The sequence below is a fragment of the Neovison vison genome, chromosome 12, assembly GCF_020171115.1.
Source record: "Neovison vison isolate M4711 chromosome 12, ASM_NN_V1, whole genome shotgun sequence".
Taxonomy (NCBI): domain Eukaryota; kingdom Metazoa; phylum Chordata; class Mammalia; order Carnivora; family Mustelidae; genus Neogale; species Neogale vison.
In genome coordinates, this window is record NC_058102.1 from 84,971,489 (window position 1) to 84,992,622 (window position 21,134).

Here is a 21,134-nt window from a genome sequence, read left to right on the forward strand (position 1 = left end):
ACACACACAGTGGAAAATATGGGTGGAAGTCATTTGTGCAAGACAAACTGCTACACAAACACAACTCTGCTATTATTAATTAGCATTATTAGCATTAACATAATTAGCATTATTGTTAATTAATTAGTTAATGAACCATGGAGAGTTTTGAAGAAGGGAATAAAGACGAGGTAATAGAGGTGAGCCAAGATCTGCCTCAACCTCCTCAGGATATCTGCTGGAATTCCTAAAAGATGATAAATGTGGTGGAATACAAGGACCCAGCTAAAGGATTGTGTAATTTAGTCACGGGGAAGTTCTCTGGTAGGCCTGCACAGTCAATCATACCCTTGCATATTAGCTTTATTATGGAAAAGTCCCCAGTGGGGCTGATCCAGAGCTCAGAGACAGCCCAGCAGAGGGCCAGAAAGGAGAACGACTCCATGGAACTACTGAAGGCGGATGTGAGGGCTATTGAAAATGAAGATCAGACCAGGCAGGAAGGAATATATAGGGAAAGATATAGGGAATAAATAGCAAAGAGTGATGCCTTCTGGAAACTGGAAGAGATTTCAATCCTCTTCCTAATTTTTCTCTAAAGAACAGTGACCATAAATGGCCTCAATGAATCACAGCAGCATCACAGAGTTCATCCTTCTTGGGCTGTCTGCTGACCCCCATGTCCAGGTTCTGCTCTTTTTTCTGTTCCTGATAATTTACCTTCTCACTCTGCTGGGGAACCTGCTGATAATACTTGTGATCCATACAAATTCTAACCTCCACACACCCATGTACTTCTTCCTGAGCCATCTCTCCTTCCAAGACCTCTTCTATTCTTCAGTCACCGTGCCCAAGCTGCTGGAGAACCTCCTGTCTCAGAGGAAAGCCATCTCAGTAGAGGGCTGCCTGGTTCAGGTCTTCTTTGTGTTTGCCACTACAGGGATTGAGGCTTGCCTGCTCTCAGTAATGGCCTATGACCGCTATGCTGCCATCTGCCACCCTCTGCTCTATGGACAGGTAATGAATAAACAGCTATGCGAGAGGTTGGTATGGGGCTCTTGGGTCGTGGCCTTTCTGGATGCACTCGTGAACATCCTCCTGGCTTTGAATATGGACTTCTGTGAGGTTCAAACCATCCACCACTACTCCTGTGAGCTGCCTTCCCTCTTCCCTCTCTCCTGCTCTGATGTCTCCACCAACTCTGCAGTGCTACTCTGCTCTGCCCTTCTGCATGCCATTGGCACCTGCCTCCTGATCTTCTTCTCTTATGTTCGCATTCTCACCACCATCCTGAGCATCAGCTCCACCACAGGCAGAAGCAAAGCCTTCTCCACCTGCTCCTCCCACCTCACTGCTGTGACACTGTTCTACGGCTCAGCCATTGTTCGCTATCTCATGCCAACCTCAGGCTCACCTCTGGAGTTGATCCTTTCCATACAGTATAGTGTAATCACTCCCCTGGTGAATCCACTCATCTACAGCTGGAAGAACAAGGAGATGAAAGAAGCTCTGAGAAGAATGATGATAAAATATTTACAATGTCTGGGCGCAGAAGAGATATAACATGAAATAAACATAAAATAGAACTGCAGAAGAAATCTCATGTTTGACATTAAGTTCCCGATTTCCTGTTTTGTTGCCTGTTACAATTTGCATTGCTGATTCTCCCTTTTTAAAAATTATCAAGGAAAGCGCTAGAAGCTATTTTGTTTTCTATGGCTCAGAATCAATCCTATTTAGACACAGAGCACATAAGTCAGAAAACTTTCTCAGCTTCGTAGATTTACTTAACAACTCATCAATTCATGATTCACATTTTTTAAAATCAATCAAATAGGATAAACCCTGAAATATTTTGTGTCCTGAATGTTTAATTTGAATTAATCTGTCTAGGGAAAGATTTCATAGGAATAGTGGATTCTGGGTCTCTAGAAAAGGGAAACAAAGACTTGGGGTTTATGGGGTAGAAGAAAGGGTCATAGGTTATGGTAAGGTCTCTGGAAATAGGCAGAAATAAAAAATGTGGCCAATAGAATGAAGTCACAATTTACTAGGTATACTAGTCTCTATTGCTTTCTGTTATTTCCATGAAAGGTTACCAAAACTTCAGCAAATTAAAATAACATCCATTTATTACCTTGAAGTTCTCCAGGTCAGAAAGTGAAGCAAATGCCACTGAGTTCTCTGTTTAGTGTCTCACAAGACCAAAATCAAAGTGCTGACTCACTTGGGCTCTTCTCCACAGGCTCTGGAGGTTCAGGTTGTTGACAGAATTTGACCCCTTGAAAATGTAGGTGTGAGGTCCCTGTTTCCTTGCTGGCTGTTGAATGGGGATCATTTTCTCCTTATTGAGGCCCCTTCACTTCTCACATGGTCCTCTCCATTTTCAAAACAATGTATCACCCACTTCTTACTTTCTGAATCTCCCTCATGTCCTCCTCTTCTACAATCTGGAGAAGACTCTCTGCTTCTAAAGAGCTGATTAGGCCCACCTGTATAATCTCGTATTTTAAGGTCAACTGATTTGGGACTTTCATTACATCTACAAAATCCCTTCACAGCAGTCCCTAGATTCGTGTTTGAAGAACTACGGAGCAGGAATCTTAAATGGCCATCTTTAGAATTCTGCCTTTCACAGCAAGTAAACATATAAACAAAACACTCCTACTATAAAAACAGGGCATAAAAGGGAATAAAGCTAGAATGATGAGGAGAGCAGAGAGGAGAGGTGGAGAAAGGGAGAGGACCCAGTATGAGCAAATAGTGCTACGTAGAGATGGGGAAGGATTCAGTTGGGAGAGGGAGATCACTGAGAAGCTGTCAACTTTCAGAAGCTGTTCTGAAAAACAGAACACCTGTTTTTCCCAGAATATGTATGGATGTAGGGAATTCACTGCATCAGTGCCTGGGACTGATCATGAAGAAAGACTTCTGCTCTGAATTTAAAATGAAACCAAAATATATAAATATGTCCCTACACAAGGTCTACGATAACCTCTTTCCACTTTGGAGGACCATAAGCCCTGTGGTCCTTCTTGTCTGTCTTCACACCTCCTACTTCTTTATGCCCCTTCTTTATGTGCCCACCTGGTGCCCTCAAACCACCCTCTGCAGAACTCCACTGACTTTCTACCTAAAGGATATTTGTCTAAGCCATTTTTGCCAATTATCATTTCTTCTTGGAAAACATTCTCTTTCCAGCTATAATGATCAAACTTTGGATTTTCATATAAGGCAAACATGTTTCAGCCCATTTCAACATTCTATATCATTTTCAACCTATTTTCCTGTTTGCCTCTTGCTTGAGGCAAATTGTTGGTCTTGACTGGATTATTATCCAAGATAACAATATTTTGTAACAACCCCAGCAGAGTCACTAAGGAACCTTTAGGTGTTCATGACTATCTCTTATCCTGCAGTTCACAAAAGCACAATAGGAGTTAATATGTCAACAAAATTTTGAAGAGTACACACTTGAATGGAATAGCTCACTACCTCATGCATACTATGCAAAGAAAACCTTTTATTACCTCCTTCTGAACACAATCTGCATACCCAAAAGCATTTTCTCTAAGCTACCACACCACACTCCGCTAGGATACCAGATTTGTTTTTATTCAGTAACTTTAATGTGCTTTGATATGTATATGTATAATGTATGCTTGATATCTGTGTAATATATACACGTACATGCACACATATATTTAAGTAACAAAAATCAACTGAGTAAATTTTAAAGATCTAATTGGTTTTATTAATTGATTCATGAATCAGGCAACATTCTAAGAAGTAGAGGGGAGTTCCAAAGGGAAGGTTTTTCAAAGGTAGAGAGAGAAAGTGGAAAAAAGGAAATTATTAGGAAAGAGTCCGTTCTTTTAGGCAAAGTTGCCTTCCTAAAGAGAACAGAAGAGGGCTACCAGTAAATTTCTTAGTGTTGACCAAGAAATTTCCATGCTGACTGGCTGAAGTTTACCTTTCTGGGAAGTTGAAACTGCAGTTAGCAGTTAGGTTATGTATTAAGTGTTGGCATTCTGACATGAGGTCTTAAATTAAGCGATGCCATATGGAGCCTCTGTTTTCTTTTTAAAAATACACACACACACATACACACACACACACACACACAATCATCTTTTAATCTTGTCCCAAAGGATCAACATTATATGTTAATGTGTATTATCAGTGATAAAAAGCTATGGAAAGACAAAAGGATACTATTAAGCTATTATGAATCTTAGGAGGGTTTTGAAATGGGGCAAGAACAGGTTGGAAAATGGAGAAGAGAAGATAAATGCTGAAACAGCCCCTTAGCAACTCTGCTACAATGTATGAAATATGCCCAGAACACTGCTAATAAACCAGTGTCCAGTTGAAGGACACAGAATAAACTGATCATGGACTAGATCTGAACAAAATCACAAATTTCCTCTGCAGGCTTTCAGAGCTATACGGAATTATTAACATCTATACAGAAATATCACAGTGAGTTTGAAACCAAATACCAGATGGGGAAGAAGGGATTCTAGATAGTCAACAAAGGCATATGTGAAACCTAAATAATTAGGAACATATACCTAAAAGAGGGTCCTTAACTCTGTAATTGGGTGTAATCAAGACAAGTTTTGAGTCCATTCTATATTTTGTAAGGACCTATTTTACTGTCCCTGCTCCCCTTCCCCCAGGGAACTTAAAAACAAGTCCTGGAAACCAGCTCCAGGTGTGGAGGCCAAGAAAAACAAGGCTGTACCCACCTCGAGTCTAGCCCTGTCATAAGTACAGCCATCTTGGCAAAGCAAAAGCTGGCACCTTGCACTGTAAGAGTGGGTTAGCATAAGAATGGCCATCCTGAAGGCTGGGAAACCATTTTACTGAGCGTCCCTAACCAGCCCACACAGCGCACGTAACTTGAGATAAGAGCAAGTAGCTAAAACCTAAGAAACAACTTAATCATATACCACCAGGGCGGTTAGGCGATGGTGCCGTAGGGACCAGATGTTAAAGAAAAACAGTTAACTTGCAGAGATCACAATCCTGCAAGACAGGAGTCTCCCTTGGTTTGCAAATGTCCTGGTGATTTACAACAAAAAGGGCTATCTCTTCAATGGCCCAATTTCCAGAGACAAATGGCTCAGTTCCTCAAGGCGTAAGGTCACCCTTCCCACCATAAAACTGAGGGAGGTGGAGGCAGAAGGAAATGTAAATAAAGTTAAATTTCTTCTAAACCTAAATCTCACTTAACTGCCAGGATGGCGCAAGGTGATGCTGGGGTGGCAAAAGGTTAAACAAAGTTAAACTGTCAAAGTGGGGCACAAGATATGTATGTAGCTATGGAAAAGTGCCTTAAAAATGCTACTATATAAACCCTTGGCTTTGAGTGCTCAGGGTCCTTGTTGAAACCCGCTGTGCCAGGCGGATACTTGGACCCCAGCTAGCTGGAAATAAACCTCGCTGTGTGACTTGCATTATCGAGAGTGTTCTCTGTCTAACTGAGAGGTGGTCGACTCTGTACCCTAACAATATTTCTAGGAAACATGCTCTCTAAATGGCCTGGAGAAACCACAGCACAATCACTGATTTCATCCTTCTTGGGCTGCCTGCGGACCTTAGTGTCCAGGCACGGCTCTTTGAGCTGGGGATTTACCTCCTGACCCTAGTGGGGAACCTGCCAATGCTGCTGGTGATCAGAACTGATTTTCACCTCCACACACCCATATACTTTTTCCTGAGTCACCTCTCCTTCCTGAATCTTTGCTTTTCTTCAGTCACTATGTCCAAGCTTCAGGAGAACCTCCTGTCTAAAAGGAAAAATCGGGACGCCTGGGAGGCTCAGTTAGTTAAGCAACTGTCTTCAGCTCAGGTCATGATCCCAGAGTCCCAGGATTGAGTCCCGAATGGGCTCCCAGCTCCACAGGGAGTCTGCTTCTCTCCCTCTGACCCTCTGCTCTCTCATGCTGTCTCTCACTGTCTCTCTCTCAAATAAATTAATAAAATCTTAAAAATAAATAAATAAATGGGAAATCATTTCAATAGAGGGATGCATGACTCAAGCCTTCTTTGCAGTTGCCGTTGCAGGAAAAGAAATTTTACTGCTCTCTGCCATGGCCTATGACTGCTATGCCGCCATCTGTCACCCTCTGATCTATGGTCAGCAGCCAGCTGTATATGGTCAGCAGCCAGGCTGTTATGGGCTTCATGGACCCTGAGTTTCCTGGATAAACTTATCAACATCCTCCTGGCTATGAACTTGAACTTCTGTGCGGCCCATACCATCCATCACTACAGCTGTGAGCTGCCCTCCCTCTTCCCTTTGTCCTGCTCTGACGTCTCTGTCAACCTCACTGACCCGGTCTGTTCCACACTCCTACATGATTTTGGTACATTCTTCCTGATCTTCATCTCCTATGTGCACATTGTCTCCACCATCCTGAGCATCAGCTCCACCTCAGGCAGAAGCAAGGCCTTCTCCACTTGTTCCTCCCACCTCACTGCAGTGAGCTTCTTCCATGGCTCGGCTTTCCCCCGTCATCTAATGCCAACCTCAGGATATGGAGCTGATCTTCTCTATACAATATGGTGTGGTCACTCCTCTAGTGAATCCCCTCATCTACAGCCTGAAAAACAAAGGAAAAAAAAAGCAGCTCTGAAAAGAACCTTGGGAAAATGTTTGTAACAGCACAGGTAGCAAGCTACAAAGAGATGATAATAAGGAAAGAACTACAGGCTTCAAGATATCTGTTGAGTGGTTACTACAATCTTCCTGATGGCCCATTGTTTTAGATGCTAAAAGACACGCAGAAGAGCTTAAGAAAGAGCCACACAGATAACCTTGAGGGTAGGGCAAGGGTAGGTGAAGGTGGTTCAGATTAAATCCTGCTCAAAGGCTGATCAATGGAATATGTACTCGTCTTGATTAAAAGTTTTAATCATAATTTATTCCTGTTTCATTGACACTGTATTACTGTTTCATTGACACTGAATAAAACAATGTGTGTGTACTGGATTATTTTTTAGGATTAAATGTACAGAAAGGCACGAAAACCAGAAGATTTCACCAAAAACTGTTGAATCTCAGGGAAAGAAAAGTTATAAACTTGGGGTCTGTGGGGGCCTTGGTGCTTTAATGAAGAAGCCCTTGCAGATAGACAAAAGCACTAAAATTCAGGTCAGCACCATCAGCAGGTCAGTGATTTGGGTGATGCAAAGAACTCTATTGATTCTGTTACTTGAGAGCTTCAAAACAAGGGAAAATGTCACTCCTTCTAGGGTAAGACAGGAAAATGCAGCCCTCTGCAACAATTAACCTCCTTCAAGAGGTTTGTTTTTTCCACTTAGCCCACCTGGGGAATGCAAGGGGTTCTAGTCAATTGTTTTGGAGTAATTTCGTTTTCATATATTCTAGCATGCATTATGAAATATGCAGTACGTGTTATATAATTCACCAAATTTGTATCTTCTGAGAAATTTTTCTATACTATTTATGATTTTCCTCAAAATAGATTGTTTTAAATGTGATAACTTATACTTGTCCAATGTTATTTTCTGTCTAACAATAATGACACCCTAAAATACTTGTTATTGATGAGGGACAGAAGCAGGAAAATGTTGACCCTGCAGGATTGACAGTCTGCATAGTTTCAGTAAGGATCAAGCACATGCTGGTTGCTACATTCTTTATTTTTTTTTAAGATTTTTATTTATTTATTTGACAGAGCTCACAAGTAGGCAGAGAGGCAGGAAGAGAGAGAGAGAGAGAGAGAAAGAAGCAGGCTCCCCGCAGAGCGCGGAAACCGATGCAGGGCTCCACCCCAGGACCCTGGAATCATGACCTGACCCAAAGGCAGAGGCTTTAACCCACTGAGCCACCCAGGCACCCCAGATTGCTACATTCTTTAAGGGTTTCACTACTGCCTTCATATCTCACTGACAGTTACTATTGAACTAATGATAAGCACCAAAAGAATGTTGCAACAGTAGTTTTAGGAGTAGATTCAAACAAATGTGAGGAAACTTTTGTAATCTGATACTCCCTGCAGTCCCTCTTCTCTTTGATTAAGCAGATAACCACCAGCCTTTTGGTTTTCTTGACTGTTTCCTTTGCTGTGCAGAAGCTTTTTATCTTAATGAAGTCCCCATAGTTCATTCTTCTTTTTGCCTTTGGAGGTATGTCTAGTAAGAAGTTGTTGTGGGCAAGGTCACAGAGGTTGCTGCATGGGTTCTCCTCTAGGATTTTGATGGATTCCTGTCTCACATTAAGGTCTTTCATCCATTTTGAGTTTATCGTTGTGTGTGGTGTAAGGAAATGGTCCAGGTTCATTCTTCTGCATGTGGCTGTCCAATTTTCCCAGCACCATTTATTGAAGAGACTGTCCTTTTTCTTTTTCTTTTTTTTTTTCTTTTTGTTAACATATAATGTATTACTTGCCCCAGGGTACAGGTCTGTGAATTATCAGGCTTACAAATTTCATAGCACTCATGGTAGCACATGCCATCCCCAGTGTCTCTAACCCAGCCACCCTACCCGGCTCCCCCACTCCCCAGCAATCCTCCATTTGTTTCATGAGATTAAGGAGACTATCCTTTTTTCATCAGACACTCTTTCTTGCTTTGTCAAAGATTAGTTGGCCATAGAGTTGAGGGTCCATTTCTGGGTAAGACAACCTACATAATGGGAGAAGACATTTGCAAATGACATATCAGATAAAGGGCTGGTATCCAAGATCTATAGAACTTATCAAACTCATCACCCAAAAAACAAATAATGCAGTCAGGAAATGGGCAGAAGACATGAACAGATATTTTTCCAAAGTAGACATATAAATGATCAAAAGACACATGAAAAAATGTTCCATATCACTCAGTATCAGGGAAATACAAATCAAAACCACAGTGAGATACCACCTCACACCAGACAGAATGGCTAAAATTAACAAATCAGGAAACAACAAATGCTGATGAGGATGCAGAGAAAGGGGAACCCTCCTACACTGTTGGGGAGAATGCAAGCTGGTGCAGCCACTCTGGAAAACAGCATGGAGGTTCCTCAAAATGTTGAAAATAGAGCTATCTTACTGGCAGTTGCACTACTGGGTATTTACCCCAAAGATACAGATGCAGTGACCTGAAGAGGCACCTGCACTCCAATGTTGATAGCAGCAATGTCCGCAATAGCCAAAATATGGAAAGAGCCCAGATGTCCATCGACAGAGGAATGGATAAAGAAGACGTGGTACATATATACAATGGAATGTTACTCAGGTATTAAAAAGGATGAATACTTACCATTTACATTGACATGAATGGAACTGGAGGGTATTATGCCAAGCAAAATAAGTCAATCAGAGAAAGAAAATTATCATATGGTTTCACTTACATGTGAAATATAAGAAACAGTGCAGAGGATCATAGGAAAAGGGAGGAAAAACTGAATGGGAAGTCATCAGGGAGAAAAACCATGAAAAACTCTTAACTATAGAAAACAAACTTAGGGTTGCTGGAGGGATGGGGGGGTGGGAGAATGGTGTAATTGTGTGATGAGCATTAAGGCAGGCACATGATGTGATGAGCAGTGGGTGTTATAGGCAACTGATGAATTACTGAACACTACATCTGAAACTAATGATATACTAAATATTGGCCAATTGAATTTTAAAATAATAATAATAATAACTACCAGCCTCACACAGCAAGTGCAGCTCTTTCTGTCTATAGGTCCTGTTCCAGTACTACTTAAATAAACTTACTAAGTTGCACCATAGAGTGTCTCAAGAATTCTTTCTTGGAGCACCTGGGTGGTGCAGTTGGTTAAGCATCTGCCTTCAGCTCCGGTCATGGTCCCAAGGTCCTGTGATCCAGCACTGCAGCAGACTGCCTGCTTGGTGGGGAGTCTGCTTCTCCGTCTGCTTCTTCCCTTGCTCATGCTCTGTCTAGCTCTCTGTCATGCATGTTCTCTCTCCCAAATAAATAGATAAAATCTTAAAAAAAAAAAAAAGAAGAAGAATTCTTTCTTGACCTGTGCCAGATGAACCTGCAGCATTTTGATTAATAGGTTAAAACACTGTCATTCTATTTTACTTTATTTTTTCATAAACAAATGCTATCACAAAATATATCATGTAATGAATCACGTGTTAATTAATAACACATCTTTATTTCTAATTTTTAAGTTGCAATAAGAAAAGAGTTATGTTAAAGAAAAGATGATAATTATCAAAAAATAATTCCATCACCCACACTTAGATATATTTTCTTCTAATGCCTCTTGTACATAAAGATTTTAATGTAGGGTGCCTGGGTGGCTCAGTTGGTTAAGTGGTCGCCTTTGGCTCAGGCCATGTTCCCAGGGCCCTGGGATTGAGTCCCACATCAGTCTCCCTGCTCCACAGAGAGCCAGCTTCTCCCTCTCCCTCTGCCTGCTGCTCTGCCTACTTGTGCTATCTCTCCGTTAAATAAATAAATAAAATCATCTAAAAAAAAAAAGATTTTAATTTAATACATTCATTGAGAAGTCTCAACTCCATGGCAAATACACATGAAACTGGTTTTTTTCCAGTTACTTAATTCAACTGGCTGTATAATCTACATTTTCTTACATTTAAAAGACATATCAGCAGATCCTTAATGTTCTATATCACTTTGTTTAATATATGTATATTCTAACTTAAGACATATATTTCACTGAAGTCTCACTCCTCTCCTTCCCCAAATGCAGGTTTGAGCTGGGATCTTACTGTTCTGAAGAGGCCTAATCTGGCGCAGACACATCCCCTCTACCACCTCTTCAAGGCCAATTTCCACACTCTGGGGTACAAAAAAAGACAGAGGGAACAAAACAAATGACTTTCTGTAATTTGCCCTGTTGTTATTTTCTTTTTTTTTAATTTATTTTTTATTTATTTTCAGCATAACAGTATTCATTATTTTTGCACCACACCCTGTGCTCCATGCAATCCGTGCCCTCTCTAATACCCACCACCTGGTTCCCCCAACCTCCCACCCCCCGCCATTTCTTACTGTTGATTATCACTTATTTTCAAGTTAGCAGTGACTGACCGAAAGAATGACCTCAGGACCGCCATCATACAAACCAACTCTGGTGGAAGCACATTGGAGCTCTTTTTAAGATCCCACTGATCCTCCTCAGTGCACAGTTCTCTGACTCAGAAGACTTGACTCCTATTCACTCTACTCTCTCCTGCCTCTTCTCCTATACTAGCAGCACTCCATAGCCTCTTGCTGTTGAGGGATCCTCCCCTAAAAACAACCTTAGATGTAAGAATTAGAGTCCAAAGTCAGAATTAGAGTCCAAAGTCAGCTGTCTACCAGGATGACAAATTGACTCCCCTCATGCCCCCAAACCAAGGAAATTCATGCATCATCCTTGCCATACCAAATAGTGGGTAGGCTGGCTGCTGTATTTCCACACACCCCAGACCCTTCACACCCACCCCACACCCATCTCATCTGTCACCTTTCCCAATTCTTCTCTCTATGGCTCAGAGCAAAACAGAGGGAAGATCAGCAAGTCTACTGCTGAAGTAGATTCTAACAGAGGAATGAGATCTCAGTCTATTCTGCTTCCAGGCATTTCCTGTTTTTGTGAGCTCTTCTCTTAAGACCCCATTTATTTGGATTCTACAAAAGAAAAGCAATCCTATTTTCCCCTATGAGAAAAGAAGGAAATAACTTCTCACCACGAACACTAAATTCCCAATAAGGCTAATGAAATGAACACCCATCCCCAGTTTGTTTCAATCCCTAACTTTGTGGACATCCAGGGAAAGGAGAGGGTTGGTGATAACTAGTAGTAGCATCACAGGTTCTGCTATCTCTTACTAGGCCTTGAAAAGGGTGTTTCATGTCATTTTTGGTAGCTATTACCAAATGGAGGGTATTATGTTATGAGAATATGAACTGGTTCAGCCACTATGGAAAACAATATGAGGTTTCTCAAAAAAATTAAGAATGGATCTACCATATAATCCAACAATTCCACTTCTTGGTATCTACCAAAAGGAAATGAATATAGGATATCAAAGAGATATATGCAATCTTGTGTTTACTGCAACATTATTCACAATAGCTAAGATGTGGGAATAATCTAAGTGTCCATCAAGGAATAAATGGATAGGGGCACCTGGGTGGCTCAGTTGGTTAGGCATCCACCTTCCACCCAGGTCATGATCCTGGGGTCCTGGGATTGAGCCCCATGTCTGGTTCCCTGCTCAGTGGGGTATCTGCTTCTCCCTCTCCCTCTGCCTCGCATGTGTTCTCTCTTTCACTCTTGCAAATAAATAAATTAGAAAAAAAGAAATGGATAAGGAATATGTTGTGTATGTATACAATGGAATATTATCCAGCCATAAGAAAGGACATTGTACCATTTGTAACAACATAAATACCTCTTGAGCACTTTATGTTAAGTGAAATAAGTCAGACCTAGAAAGACGGGTACTGTACGATACCACTTATATATAGAATCTTAAAAATCCACACACAAAAAAGAGAGTAAATGATGATTTCCAGAAAATGGGAGATGGGGAGATAAGACAGATGTTGTTTAAAGATACATCATGGGGGCACCTGGGTGGCTCAGTGGGTTAAAGCCTCTGCCTTGGCTCAGGTCTTGATCCCAGGGTCCTGGGATGAAGCCCCACATTCTTATTCTTCCTTCTCCACTCCCAACCAGCCTAACAAAATTCTCTTTTAGTCTTTAAGTAATTGCTCCAATTCAGAAATTTCAAATACTCCCCTATCTGTTTACCTTTCTAGTTAACTGCAAACTGTGTTAATTAGTTGAGTCCAGAACTTGGTTTCAGACTAGACTTCAGAGAATACAAGGCATTGGCCCAGCTTCCCCTGGGTGCCAAACCCAGCACAACGCTATGTAACTACAGATGGTCTCTGATTGGTTGTGTTAGATTGTTCTTTCTTTAAGTAGTATTCTTAAGATGGTATTCAGAATCACAGAGGAAATAAATGAGATGGCAGGTTGCTAGATCCGAAATCAGGTGAGGAAGTTTTAATGAAGTATATGCCAGTTGAAAATATGAGCTTCTTTAGAGATGCCATTCTTGTCCTTCCGGATAGTGGCCTGCATTGCAGAATGACACCACTCTAGGTTCAGGTATTCAGGAAATGATCTTGATATCCTGTTATCCTCAGTGTTTGTAAAGTTTGAACTATTCTAATGTTAATACCCTCTGACAGCCAGAAGATAAAACTATCTGTTCTGTCAAGAGTCAGGCGTAGGTTCTCTTACGGGGATACTTTCTTTATGATGTGTCCGTCTGAATGGGAAAGCAGAACGCACAGGAGCTGCCTCCTCCAGGAAAAGCCAGGAGTATGGTAATATCCTTCAACGTATCTGTTATCCCTCCATTTTTAATTCCTAGAAAGTTCTATGTGTGTTATAATTTTGCTCACCATGCCCCACCATGAGCCCATCCCCTGAAACTTTCTAATACATCCCACTACTGCTAGATCCTGAGACTCCTGTTCAACCTATTCCTCTTTCCTAAGTTTGTGGTAGAAACTTCCCACCCTTTCCTAGGCCACTTTCTTCCCTAGATTGGACCCTGATGTCTCTGTTCCTGAAAATGTCCATTTATCCCAGCTGCCTTGGACAAGATATGAGAAAGATCTGTCTTCACTTCCTCATGACATTGTGACAGGGACATCTCACAGTCTAGACATAAATCCTCTTGTGCGTCAGGATCCAAAAAAGACTGCAGAAAGTTGACACCAGGAATGAAATGAGGATATCAGAAATACATGTTGACTCACTGAAACTACTTATTCCCTTGCTTGCACAGACCTTCTATTTGTATTTTTTTCAATTACTAGAACAAGCTTCCGATCTAGTCATCACTGTGAAAATATGAATAGTATGAAAGATACTGGAGAGGACAGCTATGAAAATAGTTTCAAGTGGGTTACATTGACCTTTTGGTCCCCCCTGCTTCCAGTACTGATATCCTTCTCCCCTTTAAAATTCTTCCTCATGCACATAAGGTCAGAACAGGGCATCCAGCCCCTAGAAGCCTCAAACCATTTGGAAACTGACCTTCCAAACACACCCTTCATTCACTTATTCATTCCAAATATAGCCAAAAACTCTAGAACACTTCTGAAATCCTCATATTTACATATTTTACCCTTTCAATTACCCCTTGTTTAATTTTAGTCTTTTGTCCTCAACCTCATGTAAATCTGACATCAGTGTCTCTTAATGTCAGTATGAAATAAAGCTGAAAATGTCTTTCATTCTAAACAGCAAATGAAAGCTAATATTCATTTTCTTGTTTAAAATAGATGCATTTTCATGCTTGGAATGTAATCTAGAATTGAATAGAAGACTTTGTCCTTGGTCTTTAAAGAAATCCGTGGAGTCCATTTGATTTGCTATTTAGGATGGTGAGAAGGGTGAGATCCCAAGATCATATGACAAAAATAGCTGCTGCCATCATCCACACGAAGTGTGGGATATTAGCACACTAATGAAAAATAGTTTTGCAAAAATGCTAGTCTTCTTAGATGAGAACCCCAAAGATACTGTGGTCAGATACTGCCTTATGAGTAAAAGTAGAAAACTGGAAACTATTTTCAGGATAGAGCTATCCACAAATCCTTGGTGCTCTCCAAATCTTTGAAAAGCAAAAAAGAAACTTACCTTTCCACTTCAGTTAAGTAGATTCCAAGCAAAATGTTTGCTTGTTTATAATTTGTTTATATGTTTATAATTTTATCCATGCAAGATCCTCAAAAGTAAATCCTCCAGCTATTTATACTTCACAACCACTGGATCTAGCTGAGGTCACACACCAAGGAAGACATTGCACTGTTTGCTCCAGGCACACAGGTAACCTAGACTTGTATTGAGGGTGAGCTTGAGCTTGGGCTGATGGATTTGTTAATAGAACCAGGTTTTTAAGTATACTTGACAAGGAAATAGCAGGATTTGAGGGGATGCTGGAAGGCAGTTTAAAATGCAGGTCAGTGGAATAAAGAAGAAGAACATCTAAAAGGAGAACAATATAATCAAAGACACAAAAATAAATAGGCCTTTCCAGTATCAAAATGGGCCAAAAAGGCAATAATATAGGGTAAGGACAAATAAGAAAATCTGAATGTCAGGGGAAGAAAAGTATTCTTCATTTCTGGAACCAGGCCTAGACACTGGGATGAGAATTAGGAGAAAACTAGGGAATTCATTTTTTGGCTCTTCTACAGGTTCTCAACAGGGCTCAATATCATCTTCCTCCAGGGTAAAATGGGGGAAATTTCCATGCATGAAAACAGATAGGAAATTTTTTTTATACTCTGCATACCAAAAAAAAAAGTACTATTAAGTTTAACACACTGTTTAGGAAGTAAGAAGACTTGGATTATTTTGAATAAAAAGAATGAAGAGAAGAGAAAAGGTTTATTTGCTGTAGATATGTTATATAATGTTTTGCTGTAGATATGTTATATAATGGTTTTTAAAACATTATTGTAAAGATTTCTTTTCTTTTTTTTTCTTTTTTATTTTTTCAGTGTTCCAAGATTCATTGTTTATGCACCACACCCAGTGCTCCATGCAATAAATGCCCTCCTTAATACCCACAATCAGGCTCACCCATCTCCCCAACCTCCTTCCAAAACCCTCAGTTTGTTTCTCAGAGTCCACAGTCTCTCTGAACTTTGAAGCATGCAACAAGAAGTGAATAACACTAATGTGTAAGTGAGCCAGCAATATTATTTTTCAAATAAATCCCTGTAAAACAGGAATAGAATTCTCTAAAGTGCATGAAAGGATAAAGTACTCTAAAGTACAAGAAAGAATAAAAACTCTCCCTGAGATACAGTGAGAGCAGCTTTGAAATACCTGAGCACAAGGTCAGACTAAGCAGGATGGGAAGGATGTATAAGAAGACATGATGATGCCCTAAAAAATGGAAACTATCATAGGTGATATCATTCCCTTTGTATTTTATTCCAAGAAATCCCCTCCACAAATGGCCTGGAGGAACCACAGCACCATCACTGAGTTTATTCTCACCGGGCTGTCCAACAACCCCCACATCGAGGCTCTGCTCTTTGTGTTCTTCCTGGGGATTTACCTCCTGACCGTGACGGGGAACCTGATGATGCTGCTGGTGATCAGGACTGATGCCCGCCTCCACACCCCCATGTACTTCTTCCTGAGCAACCTGTCCTTCCTAGACCTCTGTTTCTCTTCAGTCACTGAGCCCAAGCTACTGAAGGACCTTCTGTCTGAGAAGAAAACTATTTCAGTAGAGGCTTGCCTGACTCAGGTGTTCTTTGTGTTTTTTGGTGCAGGGACTGAAGCCTTTCTGCTCTCAGTGATGGCCTATGACCGTTATGCTGCCATCTGCCACCCACTGCTCTATGGCCAGGTGATGAGCAGCCAGTTCTGTGTGAGGCTGGTGGTGGCCTCATGGGGCCTGGCCTCTCTCGATGCATTTATCATTGTGCTTTTGGGTATTAACCTGGACTTCTGTGAGGACCAAACTATACACCACTACATTTGTGAGCTGCCTGCCCTTTTCCCTCTGTCGTGTTCTGATATCTCCATCACTACCAATATCCTGCTCTCTTCCATTTTATTGCATGGGCTTGGAACATTCCTCCCAATCTTCTTCTCCTACGCTCGTATTATCTCCACTATTCTGAGCATCAGCTCCACCTCAGGCAGAACCAAGGCCTTCTCCACCTGCTCCTCCCACCTCATTGCAGTGACCCTGTTCTTTGGTTCAGGTTTTCTTTGTTATCTCATGCCTCCCTTGGGTTCCTCTTTGGATCTGCTCATCTCCTTGCAGTACAGTGTAGTCACGCCCTTGCTGAATCCCCTCATCTACAGCCTAAAGAACAAAGAGGTGAAGGCGGCTGTGAGAAGGACACTGGGGAAATATCTCTAAGTAGTGACAAAGACACAGTTACAGAGACTGTTCCTTCACATTTCTTCTTTTCTCCCCACTTTCTCCCACACACAGTGTCATATAACTTGGAAGAAAAATTCCAGAGCTTGTCTGAACAGAGCCTGCCTATTATTCCAAGGCAGGCTCTGTTCAGATTTGATTTGGGCTTGATTTGGGCTCCTTATTTGGAAAGTCTATGCTCTGTTGGTAGAAGAGAATGTGAAGACAATTTTCCACAAAACAGATTGATAAGACAACAAAATAATTAGGTTGAAAAGATTCACTGATCATTTCAGGAGATTCGGCATCTGACTGTGAGGAATTGCAGGAAGTACTAAAAACAAAAGAGGCATTTATTAAATAGAAGATAACTTTTGCAAATCCCAACCCCTGGTAAATAAAGCATTGGTAAATAGAAAAAAAAGATCCTATGTCAACAAAACAATCAAAACTCTATGTAGAATATTATGAATATTAGAACATGATACACTAAAGTTATAAAATATCGCCAGTATTTAGATTTCTTTATTGTAATCTATCTATCCTTATATGAATTCATATAATTCATTGAATTCATTGAAAATTTAAGTTTCTAAAAGCTCAAATCCAAGCATTAGAAAGATAACAGAAACTAAATATGAAAAGGAGGATAAAGGAACTAAAAGCACAAATTAACAAGTCAGAAAACAGAAAAACAAAATTGGGAAGTAAATTAAGGTTGTAGTCATTCAAAAAACTCTAAAATTTTATATAACCCTGTAGAGCATATTCAAAAAAAGAAAGAAAAACAGTAACACAACAGATATAAAATATAAAAATTTTAAGGAAATGTTAAGAATCATCTCAAAAAATTTGAAAAGTGGGCTTTTGTTCAATTTTAAAGAATATGTAAGTCAAGAAAAAGAAAATTGAGTCATTAGATAATTAAAATTTTTAAAAAAAGCAAAGAATTAGCTCAAAAGGGCAACAAGCACAGACAGTTTTTCAAATGAGTTCAAACTTCAATGTTATATGAATTGTTTAGAGTACAGAATAATAGGGGAAGCTGTCAATGCATTTTGAGAGCTAAAGTAACTCTGACTCAAACCTGTAATATTATCATCTTGTAATGATTATATAGACAATTCTAAATGAAATATTAATCTGTTGAATCTGAAAGTATACTGAATCACTTCTTGGACTTTTGACTAAGATCAAGTGTAAAGTATACTGAAAGAATAACAATGTAAATAATAATCCAAGATCAAACAAACTTTGTTATTGATTTGATCCCTCAAATCAGTAGGTTAAAGTGTATAATCATATGTCCACCCTAATAGACTCTTAATAGGCATGAAAATAATATTCAACTTCTCTTATGACCTCAAATATTTAACAATAAAAAATTCTAATGATTCTCTCTTTAATACAAAGTATTTAATATTAATATTAATATTATCACATGCTTCATGATAATAACAAATATCAGATTGAGGAAATTACACCTTAATAAAATAGACAACACTACCATTCAAATTACTTAAGAACATTATGCAATTTCCTTCCAATGCAGTGAAACAAGTCAGAATTGTCTAAAAACTATAGAACTCTTATGAAAGAAATTGAGGAAGATACAAGAAATGGGAAAACATTCCATGATCAGGGATTGGTAGAACAAATATTGTTAAAATGTCTATGCTACCCAGAACAATTTACACATTCAATGCAATCCCTATCAAAATAAAATTTTTCACAGAGCTGGAACAAGCAATTCTAAAATTTGTATGGAACCAGAAAAGACCCCAAAGAGCCAAAGTAATGTTGAAAAAGAAAATCAAAGCTGGAGGCAGTAGTCTTTAAGTCTTGATGAGGAGCTGGTAAACTTCAATCTCCTTTCACCTGTGTTTTGCTTTATTACACCCATTATGTCGGGCAAAAGAAGCAGCAAGAAATGCTGTAATTTTTGTCCTCAATTTACAAGGGAATATTCTCTATATGAACTCACCTTCAGCTTTGCTACTTATAATTGTCCATTTACATGTCCTTAAGAAGTCTATTTGTGGTACACCTGGGTGGCTCAGTTGTTAAGCATCTGCCTTCAACTCTGGGCATGATCCTGGAATCCTGGGATCAAGTCCCACATCAGGCTCCCTACTCAGCAGGAAGCCTGCTTCCTCTCCCACTCCCCCTGCTGGTGTTCCCTCTCTCCCAGTGTATCTCTCTGTCAAACAAATAAATAAAATCTTTAAAAGAAGAAGAAGAAGTCTATTTCCATGAAAACTGTTCATTTGCTTGACCTTGTTGCTTAGAAGTATCTAGAGAATTTGTTGATTTATTGTATTAAGAGGTGTTAGACTTTAAAATCTTAAAATTGCTAAAAAGAGAAAGGAAGTAGAAAACTAGCATTAAGAATTGGTCAGTTTGGGGGCACCTGGGTAGCTCAGTGGGTTAAAACCTCTGCCTTCAGCTCAGGTCATGATCCCAGGGTCCTGGGATCGAGCACCACATCGGGCTCTCTGCTCTGCGGGGAGCCTGCTTCCTCCTCTCTCTCTCTCTCTCTGCCTACCTCTTTGCCTGCTTGTGATCTCTGTCAAATCAATTTTAAAAAAAAAAAAAAGAACTGGTCAGTTCCCCAGAGCAATTGAACCCATCTCTCATACATGAAATCTAATTTTCTAGTAGAGATATTAGGCAAATGCACATTCATGTAAAGGATTTTTCAGTGATTAGACTTGAGGAGAACTGGTTTGGACCAATTTAAACCTGGGCAGTCTACACCTACTGACTGGTTTCTCATGCTCTGAAATATTCTCTTTCATAAATGTGTAAAGTCAGTAACAGTGGGAGTGGGAGTGGGTGGAAACCAGACTTCAATATGTTGAAGAATTTCTTAAAGATTTTATTGTTTGTAAAATAAAGATTTTATTTGTTTCTTTTAAAGAGAGAACAGGGGGAAGGGCAGAAGGAGAGGAACAAGTAGACTCTCCACTGAGCATGGAGCCCAATGCAGGGCTTGATCTCACTACCCTGAGATCATGATTCTAACCCAAATCAAGAGTCAGATATTTAACCAACTGAGCCATACAGGTACTCCTCTATTTTCTAATTTAAGATAAAGGACTACAAAGACTACAAAAACACTAACTCAAAGGAATCCATGCACCCCTACATTTATATCAGCATTATCTACAATAGCCAAAATAGATAAATGGTCCAGGTGTTCATCGACTGATGAGTGGATAAAGAAGATGTGGTATAATGATGGACATTGGGAGGGTATGTGCTATGGTGAGTACTGTGAATTGTGTAAACCTGATGAATCACAGACCTGTACACCTGAGACAAACAATACATTATATGTTAATTTAAAAAGAGAGAGAGTGAAGATGGTATATATGTATGCCGGAATACTACTCAATCATAAAAAAGAATGAAATCTTGCCACTTGCAATGATATGGATGGAACTGGAGAATGTAATGCAGAGCAAAGTTAAGTCAGTCAGACACATAGACCAGTGGAACAGAGTAGAGAGCCTAGATATGGACATGCAACTCTATGGTCAAATAATCTTCAACAAAGCAGGAAAAAATATTCAGTGGAAAAAAGACAATCTCTTCAATAAACGAAGCTGGAATATGTGTGTGTGTGTGTGTGTGTGTATATATATACAGCTATGTATAGAAGAATGAAACTCGACCATTCTCTTATACCATACACAAAGATAAACTCGAAATGGATAAAATACCTCAACATGAGGCAGGAATCTATCAAAATCCTAGAGGAGAACATGGACAGTAACCTCTTTGACATCGGCCACAGCAGCTTCTTTCAAGACATGTCTCCAAAAGCAAAGGAAACAAAAGTGAAAACGAACTTTTGGGACCTCATCAAGATCAAAAGCTTCTGCACAGCAAAGGAAAAAGGCAACAAAACAAAGAGGCAATGCACAGAATGGGAGAAGATATTTGTAAATGACAGTACAGACAAAAGGCTGATATCCAGGATCTATAAAGAACTTCTCAAACTCAACACACACAAAACAGATAATCATGTCAAAAAATGGGCAGAAGACATGAACAGACACTTCTCCAATCAAGACATACAAATGGCTATCAGACACATGAAAAAGGTTCATCATCACTAGCCATCAGGGAGATTCAAATTAAAACCACATTGAGATATCACCTTACACCAGTTTGAATGGCCAAAATTGACAAGACAGGAAACAACATGTGTTGGAGAGGATGTGGAGAAAG

At 39.9% G+C, this 21,134-nt stretch overlaps 2 protein-coding genes and 1 pseudogene across 2 annotated transcripts; all 3 read left to right on the plus strand.

Moving 5' to 3' along the window:
• The first annotated feature begins 594 nt into the window (after nucleotides 1-594).
• Nucleotides 595-1,542, plus strand: LOC122891721 (olfactory receptor 8S1-like). Its single transcript, XM_044227597.1, has one exon. It carries the CDS (start codon nucleotides 595-597, stop codon nucleotides 1,540-1,542), a length of 948 nt encoding a protein of 315 aa, XP_044083532.1.
• Nucleotides 1,543-5,521: 3,979 nt separating this feature from the next.
• LOC122891688 lies at nucleotides 5,522-6,649 on the plus strand (annotated as a pseudogene).
• Nucleotides 6,650-15,974: 9,325 nt separating this feature from the next.
• On the plus strand, nucleotides 15,975-16,898 carry LOC122891724 (olfactory receptor 8S1-like). The gene has a single exon (XM_044227605.1). The coding sequence runs from the start codon at nucleotides 15,975-15,977 to the stop codon at nucleotides 16,896-16,898; it is 924 nt and encodes a 307-aa protein (XP_044083540.1).
• The last annotated feature ends 4,236 nt before the right edge of the window (nucleotides 16,899-21,134 follow it).